Source organism: Gracilinanus agilis, chromosome 4 (assembly GCF_016433145.1).
Source record: "Gracilinanus agilis isolate LMUSP501 chromosome 4, AgileGrace, whole genome shotgun sequence".
Taxonomy (NCBI): domain Eukaryota; kingdom Metazoa; phylum Chordata; class Mammalia; order Didelphimorphia; family Didelphidae; genus Gracilinanus; species Gracilinanus agilis.
In genome coordinates, this window is record NC_058133.1 from 98,297,035 (window position 1) to 98,317,179 (window position 20,145).

General features: G+C 33.5%; 1 protein-coding gene across 1 annotated transcript in view; it reads right to left on the reverse strand.

Moving 5' to 3' along the window:
- Window positions 1–20,145, reverse strand: part of DENND1B (DENN domain containing 1B) — a 355,643-nt gene that overhangs the window by 70,268 nt on the left and 265,230 nt on the right. Inside the window, exon 13 of the mRNA XM_044674913.1 lies at window positions 14,124–14,249. Within this exon, the coding sequence (XP_044530848.1) occupies window positions 14,124–14,249 (126 nt within the window). The remainder of the gene's footprint in view (window positions 1–14,123; window positions 14,250–20,145) is intronic.

Here is a 20,145-nt window from a genome sequence, read left to right on the forward strand (position 1 = left end):
TGAAATAGACCAGGCCAAAGCCTAATCCCCTTAATGCTAGGATCTTCCCTTGGAGGTTTATCTCCAATTTATGCTACATATATCTTGTTTGTACATAGTTGCCTATATGCTGTCTCTGACACTATGACACTATGCAAATTGTTCTCCTGGATCTACTCATTTCATATTTAAGTTTCCAATTTCTCTGAAACCATCCCATTTATAATTTCTTGCAAAACAACAGTATTCTATTACCTAAATATACCAGAATTTATTCAGTCATTGCCCTTAGTTTCCAGTTGCAACTAAAAAAAATCTATTATAAACATTTTCCTGCCATTTAGTTTGATCCTTTCATTTTGCAGATGATGAAACTGAGGCTCAGGGAGATTAAGCGATAAAGCAAATGATTAGATTTGGGTGAAAAGATAGAGGGTCTTCAAGGCCAGACTAAAGAGTTTAAGTAGGCAATAAAGAGTCATTAAAGATTTTTAAGTTCAGTGGCATAATTAGAACTGTGCAGATTTAGAATATACTAGAAACAGAATGACCCCTTAAGCATCTACTTCAACTGATTTGATTAAGATAATTTCACATTAAACTGGACTTCAAGTTTCTCCATCATGCCCAAGAAAACTTTATATTTGAAGATCATCTCTGCATAAGAATTCCTACCTCAGAGGAATTCTAAGCCCGCTATAGTCCCTCCCTCTGATGGGATGGCTTCTTTTAGAATCTCCATTTAAAGAGGGTGCTCAGATCAACCATTTCTTCATTTCTTATCAGGCTGTAATCTCTTGTCTTCTTGCTCCTATACTGGATCCCTTCCACCATCCCGAACCCTACTTTTAAACTTCCTTTTATGTATTGACTTTCTCTATTAGAATGTATGATCCTTAAAGATGAGTACTGTTGTTTATGTTTTTATTTGTATTTCTAACTCTTAGCACAATACATGGCACATAGTAAGTTCCTAATAAATGCTTATAGAGAGAACTATTGACTTAGAGGGAATAAGGGTCTGAACTCAGGTGAATGTATTAAGACTGGAAATAAAAGAATTTGTATAAGATATGTTGGAGTTGGAATTGACAAGAGAATTTTTCTGGCATGGCCAAAAAAAAGAAGAAAGGTAATTCTGCTACAGAAAAAAAGGGTAAAAAAGAAATTAGTTCAGATAGGATGAGGATGAACCTGGTTTTGGACTGCTGAGTTTGGGATGGTTTTCAGACATATCTGCATGAAAATGTCTACAATTCAAGTAGAAAATATCGAAGTGGAACTTGGGAGAAAAGTCTGGAGTAGATCAAGTTATAATAGGCATTTCATAATGGTAAAGTGCTTTACATATTTCATCTTATTTGATGCCCACAACAATCTTAAGAAGAAGGTATTATTATTATTCAAGTTTTTACAAATGAGATAACTGAGGTTCAGAGAAGTTAGGCCTCCACTGGTCACAAAGTCAGTGTAAGATGAATGATTTGACCTCACATCTTCCTAACCACAAGTTCAGGACTATAATCACTATGAAATGCTAGCCCGGGAGACCATGGTATGGAAGTGGTTGTGGTTGCCCCAAGGTAGATGAAATTGTCATGGAAGGGAGTAAAGAGGGAGAAAAGATGAGATCTATCATCTTAAGGAATACCAACATTTAAGAAGCTACAAGTGGAGGTAGCACAGAAGGCAAAAACAAAAGAGAACAAAAACTATTGAGGTAAGAGAAAAAGGAAAATGTGATATCATCGAACTGAGGGCATGAACATTTCAGAAATAGGGTATCCAGTACTACTGGAGATGATGAACAGAAAATGCTATTGGCAAATTAGCAGGTGATAGGCAGTCCAAACCCAATGTCTATTGGTGTGCCCTTAAGAAGGCTTCATAAATTGATTCCTACCCTTTTGCACACAAGCTGCTAAATCAAGTTGAAGGAAGTTGCATAACTGAGCTAACTGGGTCCATTACAAACTTAGGATATCTAATCTCAAAGGAACCCTTACTACTACAAGGCAATTTTATCCTTCCCTAGTCAGTTCTATATCCTACACATCACAAGAGATCTTCCAAACCTAATCTTATATTTATTTGAATTCTCCTAATATTTATCCTGTACATAAGTACTTGTTATATATGTTATATATATGGCAAGTATAATAGTGCTAGACATGTAATAGGTACATATAAAGAATTACTGATTAATTCTTTCCTCAAAACTCAGATACTAGTCCTTCCTCTACCTTCTTAGCTAGACTTCATCTCATACTTTCCTGAATAAAAAAAAAAGGTCATTTGCTGAGAAGCTACGACAGCAGTTCACATCACAATGGTCTTTCTAGACATATTCTGCCATCCTATCTTTCTTTTGGTCTTCACAAACTTTGTTTTATAGAATTTTAAATCACTCTGTAACCTTGGAAAAGTAATTTTATCCTTTTGGGACCCATTTTAATAATCTATTAAATAAAAGAATTGAACTACATGATTATTACGTTCCTTTCAAGCTTTAAAGATCTACAATTGAATCATTTTAATTTCACCTGTGAATCTCAGTTAAAATAACTGGAATAAAATAGATTAAAAGGTACAGTTAAATAATTTCAAGGAAATCAATATGAACATTTTCCTTCTTTAAAAATTAGGAAGGGGATGAGGAGAAAATAGCTATCCTAATGAAATGTTGGTGGAAGAGTGATTGAGGCAAACCATTCTGGAGAAAAATTTGGAACTATGCCTAAGGGCATAACTGTGCATACCCTTTGACCCAGGATAATCACTACTAGGTTTGAATCCTAGAGATCAAAGAAATAGGAAAAAGACTTATATGTAAAAAAAAACATTTATGGTAGTTATTTTTTTTAAATTTAACAATATTTATTTTTTAGAAAAGTTAACATGGTTACATGATTCATGCTCTTACTTTCCCCTTAACTTCCCCCACATCCCCGCCCCCCCATAGCTGATGCGCATTTCCACTGGTTTTAACATGTGTCATTGATCAAGACCTATTTCCAAATTGTTGATAGTTGCATTGGTGTGGTAGTTTCGAGTCTACATCCCCAATCATGTCCACCTCAAACCATGTGTTCAAGCAGTTGTTTTTCTTCTGTGTTTCCTCTCCTATAGTTCTTCCTCTGAACATGGGTAGCATTCTTTTCCATAAATCCCTCAGAATTGTCCTGGGTCACTGCATTGCTGCTAGTACAGAAATCCATTACATTCTATTTTACCATAGTATATCAGTCTCTGTGTACAGTGTTCTTCTGGCTCTGCTCCTTTTGCTCTGCATCAATTCCTGGAGGTCTTTCCAGTTCACATGGAATTCCTTCAGTTTATTATTCCTTTGAGCTCAATAGTGTTCCATCACCAGCATATACCACACTTTGTTCAGCCATTCCCCAATTGAAGGGCATACGCTCATTTTCCAGTTTTTTGCAAACACAAAAGGTGCGGCTATAAATATTCTCATACTAGTCTGTTTATCTATGGTCTCTTTGGGGGTACAAACACAACAATGGTATGGCTGGATAAAAGGACAGGCATTCTTTTATAGCCCTTTGAGCATAGTTCCAAATTGCATTCGAGAATGGTTGATCAGTTCACAACTCCATCAGCAATGCATTAATGTCCCAATTTTGCCACATCCCCTCCAACATTCATTACTCTCCCCTTTTATCATTTTAGCCAATCTGCTAGGTGTGAGGTAATATCTCAGAGTTGTTTTGATTTGCATTTCTCTAATTATTAGAGATTTAGAACACTTTCTCATGTGCTTATTAATACTTTTGATTTCTTTATCTGAAAATTGCCTATTCATGTCCCTTGTCCATTTATCAATTGGGGAATGGCTTTATTTATTTTTTATACAATTGATTTAACTCCTTGTATATTTGAGTAATTAGACCCCTGTCAGAATTTTTTGTTATAAAGATTTTTTCCCAATTTGTTATTTCTCTTCTAATTTTGGCTGCATTTTTTTTGTACAAAAGCTTTTAAGTTTGATATAAATCTATTATTTTACATTTTGTAATTTTCTGTAACTCTTGCTTGGTTTTAAAATCTTTCCTTTCCCAGAGATCTGACAAGTATACTATTCTGTGTTCACTTAATTTATTTATAGTTTCCTTCTTTATATTCAAGTCATTCACCCATTCTGAATTTATCTTGGTGTAGCGTGTGAGATGTTGATCTAAACCTAATCTCTCCCATATTGTTTTCCAAATTTCCCAGCAGTTTTTGTCAAACAGTAGATTCTTGTCCCAAAAGTCTTGCTGACATCACTTATCACAATTCTATTCCACTGATCCTCCCTTCTATCTCTTAGCCAGTACCATACCATTTTGATTGCTGCTGCTTTACAGCATAGTTTAATATACTAGGTTACCTTCCTTCGCTTTTTTCCCCATTATTTCTGTTGATATTCTTGATCTTTTATTATTCCAAATGAAATTTGTTATAGTTTTTTTAATTCAATAAAAAAGTTTTTTGGCAGTTTGATAGGTATGGTGCTAAATAGGTAAATTAATTTGGGTAGAATGGACATTTTTATTATGTTAGCTCATCCTACCCATGAGCAATCAATATTTTTCCAATTGTTTAGATCTAGTTTTAATTGTTTGGAAAGTGTTTTGTAGTTGTTTTCATATAATTCCTGTGTTTCTTTTGGTAGATTCTTAAGTATTTTATGTTGTCTAGGGTGATTTTAAATGGTGTTTCTCTTTCTACCTCTTGCTGCTGTGATGTGTTGGAAATATACAGAAATGCTGATGATTTATGTGTATCCTACAATTTTGCTAAAGTTGCTGATTATTTCTACTAGCTTCTTAGTTGACTCTCTAGCATTTTTTAAGTAGACCATCATATCATCTGCAAAGAGTGATAGCTTAGTCTCCTCATTGCCTATTTTAATACCTTCAATTTCTTTTTCTTCTCTCTAATTGCTACTGCTAGTGTTTCTAGTACAATGTTAAATAATAGAGGTAATAATGGGCATCCTTGTTTCACTCCGGATCTTATTGGAAAGGCTTCTAATTTATACCCATTGCATATGCTTGTTGATGGTTTTAGGTATATACTGTTTATTATTTTTAGGAAAGGTCCTTCTATTCCTATACTTTCCAGGGTTTTCAATAGGAATCTGTTGATACAATGCTGTATTTTGTCAAAGGCTTTATCAGCATCTATTGAGATTATCATGTGATTTTGTTTGTTAGATTGTTGATATGGTCAATTATGTGGATGTTTTTCCTAATGTTGAACCATCCTTGCATTCCTGGTATAAATCTCACCTGATCATGGTGGATGATCCTCTTGATCACTTGCTGGAGTCTCTGTGCTAGTATTCTATTTAAGATTTTTGCATCTATGTTCGTTAGAGAGATTGGTCTTTAGTTTTCTTTTTCTGTTTTTGATCGACCTGGCTTTGGAATCAGTACCATATTTGTGTCATAAAAGGAATTTGGTAGGGCTCCTTCTTTGCTTAAAATATCAAATAATTTGTATAGTATTGGGATTAGTTACTCTTTGAATGTCTGATAGAATTCACTTGTGAATCCATCAGGCCCTGGCGATTTTTTCTTAGAGAGTTCTTCGATGGCTCATTCAATTTCTTTTTCTGATATGGGATTATTTATGTATTCTATTACTTCTGCTGTTAATCTAGGCAATTTATATTTCTGTAAATATTCATCCATATCTCCTAGATTTCTATATTTATTGCCATATAGTTGGGAAAAATAGTTTTTAATGATTGCCTTAATTTCCCTTTCATTAGAGGTGAGGTCTCCCTTTTCATCTTTGATACTGTCAATTTGCTTTTCTTCTTTCCTTTTTTTATTATATTGACCAGTACTTTGTCTATTTTATCTGTTTTTTCAAAATACCAGCTTCTAGTCTTATTTTTTAATTTAATTGTTCTTTTACTTTTGACTTTACTAATTTCTCCCTTGATTTTTAGTATTTCTAATTTAGTTTTCATCTGGGGATTTTTAATTTGCTCTCTTTCTAATTTTTTAAGTTGCATGCCCAATTCATTAATCTCTGCCCTCCCTAATTTATTAATATATGCACTCAAGGATATAAATTTCCCCCTGAATACTGCCTTGGTTGCATCCCACAGAGTTTGGTAGGATGTCTCATCATTGTCATTCTCTTCGATGAAATTGTTGATTGTTTCTATGATTTCTTCTTTGACTAATTGGTTTTGGAGAATCATATTATTTAATTTCCAATTGGTTTCTGATTTGCCTGTCTAGGCGCCCTTGGTAATTATTATTTTTATTGCATTATGATCTGAGAAGGTTACATTTATTATTTCTGCTCTTTGGCATTTGTTTGCAATGTTTCTATGCCCTACTATGTGGTCAATCTTTGTGAATATACCATGTGCAGCTGAAAAGAAGCTGTATTCCTTTTTGTCCCTATTTATTTTGAACCACATGTCAATTAAATCTAATTTTTCTAGGACTTCATTCATCTCTCTTACCTCTTTCTTATTTACTTTTTGGTTTAATTTATCTAGATCTGAAAGAGGAATATTTAGATCTCCCACTAGTATTGTTTTACTATCTATTTCCTTCTTGAGCTCTGCCAGTTTCTCCTTTAGGAATTTGGATGCTATGCCATTTGCTGTATACATATTGAGCACTGTTATTTCCTCATTGTCTATACTGCCTTTAATCAGCATGTAATGACCTTCCCTGTCTTTTTTAATCATATCTATTTTTACTTTGGCTTTGTCAAAAATCATGATAGCTACTTCTGCCTTCTTTTTCTCATTTGAAGCCCAAAAGATTTTGCTCAAGCCCTTTACCTTAAATGTGTGTATGTCCACCCACCTCATATGTATTTCTTTTAGACAACATATGATAGGATTTTGGTTTCTAATCCACTCTGCTATTTGCTTCCATTATATGGGCAAGTTCATCCCATTCAAATTCAGAGTTATAATTATCAGTTGTGTATTTGCTGACATTTTGGTATCCTCTCCTAATTCTACCCCTTCTTCTTACCCTATTTCCTTTTAAACCAGTGGTTTGCTTTATGCCAGTAACCCTTGTTCCCTCCCTTGAAATTATTTCCCTTTCTACCCCCTCCTTTATTATGCCCCTCTTTTTTTTTAAAGGCCTAATGAATTCCCTCTCCCTTCTCCTCCCCTCCCTTTTTTGACCTCCCCACTCTCCTGCTCCCCTTGGTTTATCCCTTCTGACTTTCTCAGTAGGGTTAGATAGTTTTATATCCCAATGGATATAGCTACTCTTCCCTCTCAGGGTTAATTACACTGAGGGTAAGTTTTAAATATTAATTCTTAATGTTTCCTTCCTCTCCTTCTTATAATAGTATTTATCCCTTCCACTTCCCATGCCCTCTTAGTGTGTAATAGAATAGCCTATTTTTCTTATTCCTTCAAGTTGCTCTTGGTGTCCTCTAGTATTGACCCCCCCTTTCCCACTGCCATATCATCTTAGACCATTTAGTACTCCAATCTTTCCCTATGGATAATTCTTCTAATTACTATAATAGTGAATGAATAGAGTTCACTAGAGAGAATTATACATAACATTTCTCCACATAGGAATATAAATAATTAGATCTTATTGAAGCCCATAAAGAGGCAAATTTAAAAAATATGAGTTTTCTTCCTTTCCCTTTTGTTTCTTATTTACCTTTTCATGTTTCTCTTGATTTTTGTGGTTGGATATCGACCTTTCCATTTAATCCTGGTCTTTTCTGTGCAAATACTTGGAAATCTTCTCTCTTGATGAATGCCCATACTTTCCCCTGGAAGTATATAGTCAGTTTTGATGGGTAAGTGATCCTTGGTTGTAGACCCATTTCTCTTGCCCTTCTTAATATCATATTCCAAGCCTTTCAGTGTTGTAGTGTGGAGGCTGCCAGATCCTGTGTGCTTATCTGCTATATGCTTTTGATTTTCCTTTTCGATTTGGGCTATCCTGTTTTCCAGCTGTTTGATTTTGGTCTCCAATTTGCTTATCAATTTTTTTGATTTGGGAGCATCTTTTTCGAATTGCCCAATTCTAGCCTTTAGAGACTGGTTTTCCTTTTCAATCTGGTCATTTCTGATCTTTGATTTACTTGCCTCACTTTCCAATTGCGAAATTCTTCCTTTTAAACTGTTATTTTATTACCAGATCTCTTCCATCTTTCTCATCATCTCAGATTTAACTCTTCAAGACCTTGTGACCCATTTTCTTTTTTTGGGGGGAAGGTTTGGATATGGTTACTTTTTTGTTCTCCTCTGCTGTTTGCTCTGTTGTGTGGATTTTTTCTGTGTAAAAGTTGTTGAGTTTTAAAGGTTTCTTCTTGATCTTTCTCTTCTGGGGTTCCCGAGTCTGGCTTGCCATTTTTAGCCCAAAGCCCTCTCAGCTTTATCCTCATGCCCAGGGTCTGCCTGTGCTCTTTAGGCTTCTGAGGTCTCAGGTCTAGTTGTTCTCAGTGTCAAGCCTCCTGGTGGTCCCCTTGCTTGTTCCTCTGCCCAAGGCTCCTTTAATAGTCTCAGGACACTGCTTCCATAGTCATGCACCCCTCTGCACTGGGTCCCTACTCAAGGTCTACACCTGTGCTCAGGATCCGCGTCCTCGCCTGCTCTCAGTGTCTGTGTTCAAAGTCCACATGTTCTTTAGCCTGTTGGGGTCTTAAGTCTTGCTGCTCTCAGGAGCAGGCCCTGGTGAGGGTAGCTGCCAGTGACTTAATGGGAGCCCCAAACTTGCTCTAACTCTTGTGAGTTGGCTTTGGCACTGTAGGTGGTGTGGGTAGGGAGGGGGATGCTCAGCTCTCGTTTTAGTGAGAACTATTACACCCCCTTATAGCACGGAGATGCCCTGATTCCACGTACCTTCAATGCTGCGCCCTGTTGTGGGGTCCCTTAGTTCATCTGGATTTGTTTTTATGTCTTCTTGAGGATTCCTATATACGTGGGTTAGGAGAGGTCAAGCACCTGCTTTTTACTCTGCCTCCATCTTAAACCGGAAGAAAGTATGGTAGTTATTTTTGTGGTAGCAAAAAAATTGAAATCAAGGGGATGTTCATCAACTGGGGAAGAGCTTAAATAAATTATGGCATATGATTATTAGAAGAATAGAATTATACTATATGAAATGGTAAGGAGGGCAGTTTCAGAAAAACATGGGAAATTATCCAATTGATAAATGGGCAAGGGACATGAATAGGCAGTTTTGAGATAAGGAAATCAAAAATATCAATAAGCACATGAAAAAGTGTCCTAAATCTCTCATAATTAGAAAAATGCAAATCAAAACAACTCTGTGGTATCACCTCACACCTAGCAGACTGGCCAATATGACAGCAAAGGAAAGTAATAAATTTTGGAGGGGATGTGGCAAAATTAGGACACTAATGCATTGCTGGTGGAGTTGTGAATTGGTCCAATCATTCTGGAAGGCAATTTGGAACTATGTCCAAAGACTTTAAATACTGCCTTTCTTTTGATCCAGCCATACCACTACTAGATTTGTACCCCAAAGAGATAATAGGGAAAAATACATATACAAAAAAATTTATAGCTATGCTCTTTGTGGTGGCAAAAGAATGGAAAATGATTGGGGAATGGCTAAACAAATTGTGGTATCTGTTGGTGATGGAATACTATTGTGCTCAAAGGAATAAGGAAGTGGAGGAATTCCATGTGAACTGGAACAACCTCCAGGAATTGATGCAGAGAGAAAGGAGCAGAACCAGGAGAACATTGTATACAGAGACTGATACTCTGTGGTACAATAGATTGTAATGGACTTCTGTACTAGCAGTAATGCAATGACCCAGAACAATTCTGAGGGACTTATGAGAAAGAATCCTATCCACATCCAGAGAAAGGTCTGTGGGAGTAGAAACACAGAAAAAACAGGAACTGCTTGATCACGTGGTTCGATGGGGATATGATTGGGGATGCTGACTTTAAATGATCACTCTACTACAAAAAGTAATAACATCAAAATACATTTTGAACAATGATACAAGTAAAATGCAGTGGAATTGCTTGTTGGCTCAGGGAGGGGGGAGGAGAGGGAAAGAACATGAATCATGGAACCATGGAAAAATATTCCAAATTAATTAAATTTATTTAAATAGAAGGTGATTAGGAACTAAAGATAATCTTAAAAAGAAAAAAATAAAGTAATGTTATTTATATAAAAAACATGGCAATAACTATATGTATTGATAGAAACCAAAGTAAAGTGAGAAGTGGGAGGTCACTGTTTACAGTAATAGCAATTTTGTAATGATCAACTATGAAAGACTTAAGAGACAATTCCAAAAGACTCATGATAAAAAATGCTATCCATCTTCAGAGAGAGAACTGATGAACAATGAGTTCAGATTGAAGTATGATTTTCTTATTTACTTTTTTTGCTTTTTTGGAAATTTGAGTGATAAAGAAATGTGTTATATGATTTTGCAGGTATAATTGATATATTGCTTGCCTTCACAGTGGCTTTGGGAAGGAAAGAAAGAATATGGAATCCAAATTTAAAGAGAAAAGAATCTTAACAACAAATAAATAATAATTTAAAATGTAAAAATGGGAAATAAATACACATCGATATAATTGTTTCAATATTGATCTACAAACTACTATTTTAAAAAATATGAACTACTTTCAAAGCCTATTTAATCTGCTGAAAAACAACTTAATACTTTGTACAAACAACCTATAGCTCAAAAAGATACTGATTGTTTTTAACAATAGTGGCACTAGAATTTTTCCCTTTTTCACAACTTAGCGAATTCAGCAGGAAACTATGTTCACCTTTTAAGTAAATTATTTAGATGAATTCATTTTGTCATAAAATACAGCAAGTACAAAAGCATTAAGCAAAATTTACTTAAAATTCAGATGAAACTAAATTTGGGAAAATAGATTTTTACTTCAAATTTAGTAACAATAAAATTTTCTACTTATTACTAAACTGTTCTTAACAGTCATCCAGACTATGCTAAATAATTCTGTCATTGTCATCAACCCCAGGCTATCTTCTCTAATCCAACCCCATCCAATAAACATTTATTAATAGCTTATTGATCATAGGGCTCTGTGGTAGACAATGGGAATACAAAGACAAAGCAAAAAAAAAGTTTAAGCAGAGATTATAAAACTGAGGAGATGCAACATGTCAGGGTGTTTGTATGTATTAAACTATCTGAGATGGGAGAATCATTAATAACTGGGACATCAGAGAAAGTCTTACATAGAGTGTCTCCCATGAGTTTAGCTTTGAATGATGCTAGAAAATGTGAGTGAAAGAGGTGAGGAAGGAGCAGATTACAGATATGGAGCCAAAAGATAGGATTCTGACATTAATGAATGAGAAATAAGTAAGTTTGGTGGGAATGTAGAATGTGTACTGGGAAATAATATGAAATAAGCCTGGAAAGGTAGGCTGAAGTAAAATTGGTAAGGCGTTTAGGATACCAAGCTGCTAAAATGGTCTTTCTAAAGTAAAAGTTCTGTTAAGATTCTATCCCCAAGTAAAATTTAAAAAACAAAACAAAACAAAAAAGAAAACTTACCTTTAAAAGCTCTCAGTTGCCTGCCAAATTAAACTTGATATTTAAGAACTGCCATAAAGTGTCTCCTCTTCATGATTATACACTATATTCAAACTACTATTCACTCTTTCCTGTCTCTATGCCTTTCCTCATGCTACTTCCTACACCAAGAATGAGTTCTTTTCATATCTTTGCCAAAGCAAAGCCTTACCAATCAAGGTTCAACTTAAAGAGCATTTCTTCCATTATAAACCTTACCAATTACTTCCCATTAGAAATTATTTTATTTCTCTTAAATCCTATCATACTTTATCCATATCTTTCATGTGAAATTTTATGTATCCTGACATATGTTACGTATGCACATTCCATTTCCCATCCTGGATTTTAAGATCCTTGAGGGCAGGGACTAAGTCTTCTTCACTTTTATATACTCCACCCACACAGAATCCTATACTATTGTCCCATCTTAAAGGTAACTGGAAGCAGAACACAAGCTCTGGAATGTTGTACTATTCTGGAAAGGCTTCGAAGAGAATTGCAAGAACAGATTATATTACTATTCCAAGGATCAAAACAGTTAAGGAGGGAGATGCTAATTACCAAGTATACTAGTCATTTGGTAATGAATTTTTTGACTATGTCAACTTTCTTGAAACAGAAAAAAAATTGGCACTTGAGGTCCTCTTCTACTTGTGTAAGTAACGTTGGCAGAGCAGTGAAAAAAGGGGGAGAGGGGAGAAATAATCTTACAGTTTTTAAGACAATCAATAAATATTAACTGTTTATTGTTTAAATATGAGCTTATTGGCCTTTGATCAAATATATATTATATTGGAGAAACTGGATAATATGAAACTTAATGTTCTCCTGATAAATGAAACAAGATCAAAGTTGAAACTAAGTGAAAGCATGGCTCATTGGTTATCCCTGGAGAGGGAGGAAAAAAGGAATTGGCAAGGTTGGTTTTGTTTTGTGTCTAAAGGTATCAAAAAACATCACATTTGCATAATTTTATGCAAAAAGGCCACAATAAAGATGACTTCGGCTACAACATGGAGAAGACTAAGATGTATAAAATTATATAAAGAAGAAGGCCTTTAAAATTCAACCAAAATATACATTTTAATACTTGGTGTTTTCAGTGGAAAGCTAAACATAGGAAAACAACAAGAAAAAGAATATATTTGAAAACACAATTTAGAAACAAGAAATGAAGATTGTCAATAGCAGGCTTCATGCCACTATATCATGTGTAAGCTTTAAGCCTATATTCCCTTTTCATCAAGAAGGAGAAGGGGAGATGCTGGACAGTGAATTTCAAAGAACATCACAAAAATGAAACAATTATATTTAAACAGACATCAAATGACTTGTTAGGACAATAACAAACATTTATACCAAGCTTCTATTAAATTTTTACTATGTGTCTGGCATTGTGCTAAATGTTAGAGATACAAAGAAAGAGCAAAAATAATCCTGGTCCCCTAAGAAACATTGGATAAAAAACACATCTACACAATACATATAAAGTAGATGGAAAGCAGCCTACTTGTAGTGAACACAAAAGGCTTCTTGGAAAACGGTGTGAATAAACTCAATAAAAGAGAATAGGAAACATAATTGAGGTAAGTCCAATATGACTTACAAACTATTGGCAAAAAAAAAAATGGAAAATGGATAAAAAAACAGATGACCACATAAGCTATTACTGTTATTGCTGAGGAAATATAGCCAATGTATATAATTACAATAATGAAAAGAACAAAAAGACCAACATAATAATTTAAAAGCAGAAATACAACTTCACAACTTGAATAAACTAAAAGTAGTTTAGTGTTTGGCCAATTGGTCTCATCTACAAATATTAAATTTTGTTCTAATTAAAGAAAACTAAACTTGACTCTACGCTTATTAAACTATTACTAATGTATTTGTAAATTTTATTATAAAAATATAAAAATAAGAACATAATGCTAACTTGTTCACTTAATTACAGAATATCAGAAAGATTAAGAAAACTTGATATTCTTTTTCCAGGCCACAAAACTAAGAAGCAAAATATTTTATTCTCCATCCAATGGAAAAAAGGGCAAAATGTCAGACATAAAATGAGCTTAGAAAAATACACTCTTAAATGTTATAATGTATCAGAAAGACAAGATCACAAACATGTGAAAGGTTTAACTTTAAAATATTTTATATAAAATTTTTTCCATTATTTTTACTATTATACTTTTAAAAGTAAATAAACAATATTTAAAGTCCAGTTGCCATTTAATTTTGTTTTTCTATTTTAAGGCAAATTGTTATTTTTAATGAATTAATGCAACTCATTTAATCAGTTGTGTTACATTTTTAGGAATAATGAAGATTATGATAGTGCAAATGAAAAGAAATGCTCATTTAAGGGTAAATAATGAAGTAGAGAAAGTGTTTAACATCCATATAAATTAATTTTAGAATTTAAATTTCTTAAACCCAAAATAAATAGTAGAAAGGGAGCAAAAACAATCTTTCTTTAAAAAAAAAGAACACCCACTTAAAATCTCTTTTGAATGGGGTTCATTCTTTTCCCTATTTCAAACCAACTGAAATAAGAGAGAAATGCTTACAGGTTTGTATCTCAGTGCATCTCTGTAGGATCCAAACAAAGCAGCCTGAGCCCTAAGAAAGGCCCTAGCTACTCCATCACCCGTAGCCGTAGACTGCTTCTTCAGTTTATTTTTCAAGGCCGAGACCTGTGTGACAGAGAGGAACAGTTAAATTAACACCTCAGAAATTGGTACAGCAAGGTATGAACCCAATCAGCAGGCAAACCACAGAGTCTGCAGGTCAGCCAAAAAATCATCCTCCTCTTTGATAGCTTATCTTTTTAACTGTAGAAAGCACCTGCTGGTCCGTTAATTGAAAGGAAAGCAGGAGATGATGGTAAAGTGCTAATGCAAATTGGTTTATGCTCTCTTTTTTTTCCCCCCCAAAGGCCTTTTGACATAAATAATCTTTAATTATTTTATAGTAAACTGCTTGTGAGCCACTTTTCAGAAAGATTTTAGCTATCATAACATGTGTCTACTTGTTTGAGATGAAGCCAGTTGGGTATCTTTCATTTATGTATGTAAGGTTATTTGTTAAGGGCTTCCAAGGTTTATTTACCATTTACATGATTTTAAAGGTTTTTTTATGTTTTATGTCTTATTAGCACTTACAATTCCTACTCATGCATTTGGTCAACTATTATTTGCTACATAAGAAGGATGGATGGTTGTAATTACAACGTAACTGTAATTATCTTTATGGCATTACTAGAGTGATTACAAAAATGCCTTTATTTTTAAAATACCTCTTAAAGGAAAAATTACATGTAATTTTTTTTGCCTGATTTCTGATGTTTACCAATCTTATTTAATCTGATGACAAAAGTTCAAGTTTTATATATTTTAGAAGATATTTATAATATATATATGTGTACATATATATATTTATATACATACACTAGCAGCCCTCATTTGACATGATACGTAAAATTCCTGACCTAAACATAATTTAAAATGAAATATGAGGAGATAGGTTTGTTTAACCTCTGACTCATTTCATCCTCTTCAATCTGTGAAATGTTAAAATACTTAGAAAGCATGGAAATTTAGGTTTGTTCACTTGGAAAATATATTCATTCACATTCAATTATTCATCATTTCCTAGCAGAGAATTAAGGTGGTTCATAATATTTTTAAATTGATGGGAAAAATGCACAAAAATCAAATTCAGTTGTTGTTGTTTTAACAGAATATATTACCTTTATAAATATCTATCCTAAAACTAAAAGTTTCATTCCCTCCTTTTGAATGTATGTAGGGAATATATTTGTGTGTTGTTTTTTTATGCAAGCAAGTCATGACTGCTCTTGTAGATGATGATTGTAATTGAAGTGTCAACCTAATTAACAACTAAACTTTGAATAATGCTAATGAGAAAGGAACACAGCATCAGAGAAAAGACTGGCTCTACAGGTGATAAACCTTCACAGTAGTGACATTTTCCAGTGTAAAGTCACAGTTACTGTGATCTGATCAAAGAAAGAGACCCCCATTGGGTCCAATTATAACCATAGTTTTGAAAAAAAATTATTGAGTTATGATGTTCATAATCTATGCAGAAAGGCCTTTACTGTATAGGTCTTTCCCCCATAGCTGTGATCTTTTCAATTTATATCCAAGCTCCACAGATTCAGATAAAAGTTTAGAGCCTGATTCATTTAGCCCATGGAGTGCCTATACTCATGTTCTTATGAGATTTAAAAAAGTATTAAAATATATCTTAAAAGATACGAAATTTAAAATGCTGTATCTACTATGTATTATGTATAAAATCTTTTAAAAGATTTTTATCAGCACAAAATAATAGATATATTTGAATATGTTTTTAAAATAAATTCTTGTCATTAGATAATTTTTGTACCTCATTTTATTTATATATGAAAATATATTTTCATTTGAAGACTAACTAACAGGAATCAATTAACAATGATTTTATTTTTATTTAGTTATTACCACAAAGAGAAGAGCTGACTGTTTAAGTTTCCTCCTATGCTCATGTTTTGCCCATACTTTGAATCTTATGAAAAATTACAAATAATAAACAAAAAGGAGAGAGCAGGCCTTTTCTAATGAAAAAAAAAATGAATTGAACCAAAACCCTCAGTGAACTAAAACCCTCAGGATCTGACCATATATGCATCTTACTTACTCTACTTCCAAATTAGACCTACAAAAGTTATTGGCTTACACACCTGTCAGGATGGAGAGACACAAAAGAAACATGAGGTTTTAGTATTTAGCTTAAAGAGCTATTTAAATTCACATAAAAACTATGGCAACAAAGCTTAACAAGAATGATACTTTGCATTTATATATTTTTCTAATACATATTTCTACCCCACTCTAACGTTGGGCACAGAGCTGAAGGCATTGTCTCCATATAATTTTTCATGCTGAAGGGTTTCCATCAGCGGAATATAAGAATAGATTTGGAGTCATTCCTACATTTCTTTGTTAGAGAAAAGAATAGTGAAATAGTTTAGTGCCCCTTTGTGCTCAGGTCAATATCTAAAAGAAAATCTGTAGGAAGAAAATATTTTTTAAAAAATTAAGCTACTATTTAAGATGTAAACATGTTAGAGTCTGACAAAACAATGTTGTCACCTTGCTATGACTAAGAATGTGCTATCACTGTCTACTGAAATTTTCTTTAATTCTCCATCAATTTACATAATATGTATGTAAACTTTCTATATATATTTTTCTATATACATATGTAGAATTCATGTATATATGAACTGATGGAGACAAAGTAAAATATATATTTAAATTTAAATATACATTTATATGTGTATAGAGCTTTCTGCCCATTTAGTGTCAGCTCTGTTTTGCATTTCATATTTTAAAGTTTATTTTTGAAAAAAAATTTTCCTAAAACTTTGCCAGATTTAATCATTCTGCTTTGTGAAGTTATCACTTCACACAGGTATTATTCCAAAATTATTTTGCCAGTCTCAAGATGATTGACTTATTTTTGTCATTAAATAAAATAAAGATGATTCATTTTATAATGTCTAAATGTTTCAATTAGAAATAGAATTAATTTGTTTCAAATCCTTAAAATAGTCTTTTTCCTTATTGGTGTGGTTGGTTCTTCTTGGCAGGATGAACACTTCAGCAACATATGGGTTAACAAGTATTCATGTCTTTTCCTAGATTTTATAACACTTTTTAATCTATTCATCCTAACGCAAAAGAAACTTGGGCAGGAAATTATGGGTTGTGGTACTGTAAAGATTCATAGAATTCAATGTAAAAAGTACACAGTACTAAAATTAGAGAACTTACAACTGAAAGAGAACTGCAACATCTTACTCTAAAAATTTCAATCAATCAATATTTATTACTGTGTTAAGCATGGACAAAAAAGTGGCAAAGCATAATCCTTGCCCTTCAGGAACTAATGATTAAATGGAAGAGACAATGAACATATGCACAAAAACAAACTATATATGGAATAAACAGTAAACAATCTACCAAAGGATGGCACTAAAATTAAGAGATGTTTCATTTTACAAATGTAAACTGAGACCTAGAGAAGTGGAATGGCTTACCCAACATTATAAAGTTTGTGGTAATATAAATTATTAAAATAAGGTCCTCTAATACTAAATCCAAGTTCTTTTCCATATCATCACATTGCCTCATTCACTGTTGTGCTCTATTTATCAAATTTCCCTATATTTCCATTTTATCATTAAAATGTCTGCAGAGAAAATTTAATTAAAATAAATCAAACAATTATTTATTAAGTGCCTTTTAGATATGCAATTATACTAGACACTGAAGACATATAGGAAAAAATGCCAGCACAACTGCCATTGCTTTCAAAGACCTTATATTGTATTGGGAGGTAATTATGTAAATAAACAACACTAGCATAGCAGCTAGGAAGCTCTCGGATAAAGTGTTGAGCTTGGAGTCAGGAAGATCTGAGTCAAATCTGGCCTCATATACACTTACTAAACGTGTGACCCTGGATGAATCCCTTAACTTCTGTTTGCCTAGGAAGCAGCTAGGTAACTCAGTGGATAGAATCCTGGGCCTGGCTTCAAATACAGCCTCAAACACTTATTCACTGCAAGACCTTGGGCAATTCATTTAACCTCTGTTTGTCTTCATCCACTGGAGGAAGAAATGGCAAACCACTTGAGTATCTTTGCCAAAAAAAAAACAAAAAACAAACGGATAGTATACTGTGGACAATAGTCCACAAGGTCACAACAGAGCCAAACATGAATAAATGATTGAGCATACAGAATGATACTTCTCAAACAATAAGCCTGAGGGGAAACTACTGTAATTATTATTAGCTTTATTTTACACATAAGGAAAGTGAAGCTCAGAAAGTCATAGTATTTGCCTAGGGTCAGTGAGTGTCATAGCTTGGATTCAAAGCTACTCTTTGTACTGTGGTACTGGTACCACAATTTCTCTCAACAAGTAAAAATTAATTAATATTAGCCTTCTATGCAAAGGTTCATTATAATGAATTGTACTAGCCAAATATGGCTGATTAGTATATATAGCATCAGAGATATGGTTAGTATATAATTCATCAGATATATGATCTGAATCAGGTTCTTTTGACTCCAGAGATGGTGCTCTTTCCATAATAATCTGCTACATGAAGCAGCTCCCAAGCTGAGCCTTGAAGGAGGAATTTTAAGAGTTGGTGATAAGGAGGAAAATAATTTCAGGCAAAGGGAAATAATTTTTCCAAATGCATGGAGACAGAAGAGATAATATTAAGTAGGGAGAATGAATATGGATGGAATTGGTAAAATGTAGAGTATATGAAGGGGCATTATATGGAATTTGATTGGAAAAATTCATGGAAACCAGATTGTGAAGGCTTTCAGTACCAAAATAAAGTTTGTATTTTATTCTATATGCAGTAAAAAGTATTTACTGTGTCTACAATGTGCTAGACATTTTGCCAAGGAATACAAAAAAAGGCAAACAACAGTCTGCCCTCAAGGAGCTCACATTCTAATGGGGGAGAAAATATACAAACAAATATGTATAAACAAGATATTCAAAAGATAAATTATAATCAATAAAGAGAAGGCATGAAAATTAAACAGTATTATAAAAGACTTCCCATAGAAGGCAGCATTTTAATGAACTTGAAGGAAGCCATGAGGCAGAGATAAGGAGAGAGAGAATGATCTAGGTATGGGATCAGTGTCACTGGATCAGAGCACACAGGAAGTGTAAGGAAGACAGGAAGACATCTTGAGCAAGTGAGTAAGACCTTGACTTTGGGAAGATTGTTTTGGCAAGTCTGTGGAGGATAAACTGAAGAGGAAAGAGAATAGGAGTAAGGAGATGAATTAGAAGACTTTTAAAGTAATATAGACAAGAGGTGATAAAAAAAATCATGCTGATGGCTTTGTGAAAGCAGAAAAAGAGACAGATGTAAGAGTCATTATGGAGTTTTTGTGGAGTTTGAGAGAAAACAATTGACAACTCTTTTTAAAATGAAGGATGAAAGAAAAGGAAAAGTCAAGAATGATGTCAGAGTTCATGATTATTTATTTCTTTGTTTTATGTTATTGTAGGCAGAAATGAGCTACATAATTAGGTTATCTGAAGTGGCTTAATTTATAGCAGTTGATCTATGATATACTTCCTAGCTCATAGAATAATTACTTATTTAGATTTCCAGATTAGAAAATAGATAAATAGAAAGAAAATTTACTGCTCAAGTTTTCTGAAACATCCTGAAAGTGAAAAGTTAAAATCCAATGTAAAATCTGGTCAAAACAATTTAAATCCTAGGCAATTACCTTCAGAACGATGTCTGCTCAAGAACAATGCTAAACATTTCATCTATTTTCACATCTGCTGTCAAACTACCCAAAAGATACTTAGGATTCCATACAAAATGAATATTTTGAAATTGATTTGTTTAGAGACTGGTAACTTGAAATTTTAAGAGTTCACAGCAGGAAATGTGCTTTAAAAAGTTAGAATCACTATTTTTAAAGTTTCATGAAATAAATTTTCTAAGTCTCAGGAAAAATAGTTGGATTAC